This window comes from Propithecus coquereli, unplaced genomic scaffold, assembly GCF_000956105.1.
Source record: "Propithecus coquereli isolate 6110/MARCELLA unplaced genomic scaffold, Pcoq_1.0 Scaffold220, whole genome shotgun sequence".
Taxonomy (NCBI): Eukaryota; Metazoa; Chordata; class Mammalia; order Primates; family Indriidae; genus Propithecus; species Propithecus coquereli.
The window spans coordinates 1,733,929-1,738,810 of record NW_012147190.1 but is presented as its reverse complement, the minus strand read 5'-3'; the positions used below and the strand labels follow the sequence as shown (position 1 = coordinate 1,738,810).

Below are 4,882 nucleotides of genomic sequence, written 5' to 3'. Positions count from 1 at the left end.
CTCACTGGAAGCCCGCAAATGTTGGCCTTGTTTGGCATCTTGTCAGTCTGACAAAGCAGTTCTCAAAATGTAGCCAGGGTTCCCTAGAGGTTCCTGAGACCCTTTCAGGTGTCCACAAGGTCAAAACTATTTCCGTAATTCTAAACAGTTACTTTTTTCACTGTCATTTTGTCATGAGTGCACAGCTGAATCTCCCAGACATGATGTGTGATACCAGGACAAACAGCACGGACAATGTGGGAGCCTTGCTGCCTTCTATCAAGCCACACATTAAAGAGATTTGCAGAAATGTACAATCTCATCATTCTTCTCACCAAAATGTCTTTGATTTGGAAGATTTTTTTCATAAAAATATTTATGTAACATGAAATGTTTAAAGGGATTAAACCAAATAACAATTTCCTATCTTAATTTCTAATACGGTACATATTAATAGAATCTACATGAATGGAATGTTCTTTAAAGAGTCTTCAAGAGTGTGAGGGATCCTGAGATTAGAAAGTTTGAGAACCACGGCTATGGCACAAGGCTGGCTGCGCAGGAAGCGAATGAGACGGCTACCAAGCCGTACTCTTTCAGCTGAGGTTTCGGTACAACTTGTGTGATTCTCCACACACAACTTTTTTGGGAAGACTTGATGCCAGATTTAATATAAAGATAGTGAAGCAAAATTAACCCCTTTCTCCCTTTCCCCTTCCCCTTGTAAACTGCATGAACTTACATTTCAATCTGTGAGACAGGTTTGGCGAATCACAGAGTTAATACCGCACATCACTCCCCTCCCTGTCTACCCATGTACTGTAAGAGGCTTTTGGGAACAGATCAAAAGAATCAGCACAGGCCCTAACGCTGGGAGTATGACTGCTGCCTGTCACTGCCTTTGACACTTAAATCAGAACAACTGAAAGCTTCTCACTAGCATCAATGGATGAGTAGAAAAAAAAGAGTCTCTCTTTGAAACCTCTGGGTTCACGCAGTCTAAACGAATACGGCTTTATTCTGGGATTCACACTCCACCATTCCTAAATGAAGCTATTTTAAGTGGAAATTACTAAGATTAATGCTTGGCCAAAAACACTGATTTCATAATTATCTACACAAACCTGGTGGGGCCCAAGACAGCTTGTGAGGTGGAGTTCCTGAATTCTAGTACATGGTAGAATGGTCAGCTCTTCAAGATAAATCTTCAAGGTGGCAACTAAAACTTTGGGCCCATCTGTGGAATTCAGAATCAGTAACCCTGCTTAAAACCAATACTGCTCCCAAAGCCAGAGAAGTCTTCTGCTTTAGCTGTCGTTAGGGAGACCAAATTTACAACCCAGCCCAGACTGTCACAGAAAGCTTTTATTACCACAGGGGAAATGGGAAATCAGGAAATGTAAGAGGTCACGTACAGCAGCCTCCTGAGCGTGTGTGATCAGGGAAGGGGACAGCAGGCAGGAACCCTGTGTCATCGTCCATCACGTCTGGGCGATCTCCCAACCAACAGGTTTGCTGGCTTCAGGAGAGGCTTTTGCCTGGCTGGTGTGTCTGTGTGGCTCAGCAAGGTCAGCCTTGAAAGCGGGCTTCTTCCTGGACAAAAGACACCCAGAACCAGGCACAACTGCCACAGACACCACCTTCAAATGGAAATCAAATTAGACTCACTTTATCAGGAAGTATACTTTACCCTGATCATAAAACAAGAGGGAAAGGGAGCACTGGGCTCTACTGGACAGCCTTTCTTTAGATGAGATGCTTTTGAAGTTAAATATTTGCAGGGCCTTCCCCTCGCTAACAGCAAGCAGCACACAATTTCCAAGTCAGCTGTTAAAGCTACTGTTATCTTTGTTATCTGTTATTATTTGGATTTTGAACAAAATTGATGGAGTAGGAGCCGGTAGAGGAATCCTGTTTGATCTGGAAATTTTCTGTGGAGAGTCCAAAAGGTCGGAGAACCAAGTTCCCAAGATCTTTTAGTTTACCTGCAATGTAAAAGCAAAAACTCTAATGAATACAGGAAGGAACAGAAGCAAAAAGACACCAGTTAATCTTGCCTTACTATCTGCTTACAAAATATAAAAAGTATCTCTCTGCACTTAAAGAAACGCCTGCCTTTAATAAGATGAAGCCTTCCAGGCGAGTTCCCGGCCCCCATTCCCCACTCAGCAGTGGAGTCGCTTCAGTGCCACCCCCACCCCCGGCCTGTGCTTGCAGAGATAAGAGGGAGGGAGGGAGTCCTGCTGGCTCCCTCTGGGAGAGCAAAGCCCCCTGTCCACACTGGCCGGGACCACCAGAGGACACAGGCTCCTGGGAGGAGTGCTGCGAAAATCAACTGCTGCTCCCTGTGGGGCTCAAGGCAGCCCGCCAAGCCTCGTCTGTAGGCAGTGAAGGCAGAGGGCCCTTCCACGTGTCTGCTCTCTCTAAAACAGCAGCAGCCATTTGCTAAATTTAATTCAATTCAGCAAATTTCTACTGGGCCTGGATTCAAACTTGAGAGCCTCCTGCTTTTCTAAGCAAATTCATAACTTCTACACCAAATTGATCATTTCTTGGGAAATGGGATCTTGTTTATTAGTACAGAGCGCCATGGACCTCAACAGTCCAGTCGCCTCTTCCCAAGTTTCAGGTTTTACTTATTAATCACTTGGGTGATTCTCATGTCCTAAAGTCCAAATTGAGACACGTGGTATATACCAAGGGTTCTTATGCTGTTCTTAGATACAAGAGGGCCGTCGAGTTTGTATGTCAAAAGTTGGAATTTCCATGGCAATGGGATGGAATATTTGAAATCAGGAGTGTTCTGGAAAATCTTGGCTGGGATGGGTGAATGAATAGTATCAACCCTCTCTAAACTGCTGTAATTTTTCTTGCAGGTTTGGTTCCCGTGGAGATGAGGATGGGGGTAGACGGGAAGAGAAACTCCTAGTCATGAGAGGTACAGGCCCCTTCCCACCTTACTACTTATTAGCAGCTTTCGTCACTCTGAGTAAAGTGATAAAAAGGGCTTTATTCTAAGGTAGCCTCCCCACTTAAAGTCCAGGTAAAGAACTTCCTTTACATTTTATTGAATATTTTTTTTTTTTTTTTTTTGAGACAGAGTCTCACTCTGTTGCCCTGGCTAGAGTGAGTGCCGTGGCGTCAGCCTAGCTCACAGCAACCTCGAACTCCTGGGCTCAAGCGATCCTTCTGCCTCAGCCTCCCGAGTAGCTGGGACTACAGGCATGCGCCACCATGCCCGGCTAATTTTTTTCTATATATTTTTAGTTGTCCGATTAATTTTCTTTCTATTTTTAGTAGAGACAGGGTCTCGCTCTTGCTCAGGCTGGTTTCGAAGTCCTGAGCTCAAACAATCCGCCCGCCTCAGCCTCCCAGAGTGCTAGGATTACAGGCGTGAGCCACCGTGCCCGGCCTTTATTGAATATTTTTTAAAAAAATTATTATTTATTTATCTTTTAGAGATGAAGTCTTGCTCTGTCACCCAGGCTGGAGCACAGTGGTGCCATCATAAGCTCGCTGCGGCCTTGCCCTCCTGGACTCAAGTGATCCTCCCACCTCAGCCTCCCCAGTAGCTAAGACTACAGATGTGCACCTCCATGCTGCCCAGGCTGGTCTCAAACTCCTGGCCTCAAGCAATTCTCCCATCCTGGCCTCCCAAAGTGCTGAGATTACAGGCTTGAGCCATGGTGCCTGGCCATGGCCTTTACATTTTAAAGGCCCCCCTGATAACTCATAGTGAGAACTTTTGGTCTGTCTTAAGATCTAGCCCATAGAAGTTTACCATGTTTAGAGAAAGGCCAACCCATTCTTGTAGAAAACACTAATAGGAAAAGCTCCCAGAACCCAGGCTGACCACTCTCCAGGCAGATTTCCTAAACTCAAACCTGGGACACACATGCTCAGTGCTGCTTTTTTAGGAGAACCACTGGCACGAGCCTTGGGTTCCTGCACACAGTAGGAGCACAGAGAGGCCCAGAGCTGAGCGTGGGTAGACAGACGTACGGGGAGGGGATCACAACATGCAAAGGCAAGACAGGGCTTCCTCAGGAAAACTTGAGTTGGCAACACTGACCCAGAACTTCGGCAGTTTGTCTTGGGGTTGGGAAAAGAGAATAGGGAGGAAAAAGCTAAAGCAGCCCAATAAAATGTCATTACTGGGACGATCCTTAGCTTTGTGTCATGGAGTGAGTGAAGTTAGAACGTGTTAAGAGCCACTCACATCAGACTCCCAGAGAGGGACAGTTCCATCTCGGAGAAGCCTCTGTTCGAGGGCTACTTTGGACTGTTGACTGAGCCACGGGCCACTGCCTGGGTGGAGGGATCACTGAAAGCCCATCTCCAGTGTCAGAAAAACAATGGCAAGGACAAACTGAGTATTCGACTTGGCATCTACTCCGTGAGGCACTGTGATCTAAAGCATAAAAGTAGTTTCCAGCTTTAGCAGTGCTCACAGTCTAGTGGGGAAACAGACACAACAGACTGAGGTGTGCCCAGAGGTGCTCTCTGCTCACGGAGGTGTGAGGAGGCCTTTTCAGGAGAGGCCACACGCTACAGTGCTCTGAAGGGCGGTGAGCAGGTCCAGGATGACGGCAGGCCACCAGGCTCCAGAGACGGGGTTCCCTGAGGTCGCACTAAAGGAAGAGTTTTCCTCTAGTGCAGAAAGGCCATTCCAAGCTAAGAGTGCAAATATTCAAACTGAGGATGAGAGGGAGAATTCTTTTTCCCAGGCCCTCGCTTTGTTGAACTGGCAGAAGGACTTGCCTGCCACCTTTTTTCTTTTTTTTTTGAGACAGATCTCACTTTGTTGCCTGGGCTAGAGTGCTGTGGCGTCAGCCTAGCTCACAGCAACCTCAAACTCCTGGGCTCAAGCAATCCTACTGCCTTGGCCTCCCGAGTAGCTGGG

General features: G+C 46.7%; 1 protein-coding gene across 1 annotated transcript in view; it reads right to left on the bottom strand.

Moving 5' to 3' along the window:
• Positions 1–1,332: 1,332 nt before the first annotated feature.
• Positions 1,333–4,882, bottom strand: part of TTC1 (tetratricopeptide repeat domain 1) — a 55,840-nt gene continuing 52,290 nt past the window's right edge. The window contains exon 7 of the mRNA XM_012644786.1: positions 1,333–1,964. Coding sequence (XP_012500240.1) covers positions 1,831–1,964 — 134 coding nt within the window. The 3' untranslated portion in view covers positions 1,333–1,830. The remainder of the gene's footprint in view (positions 1,965–4,882) is intronic.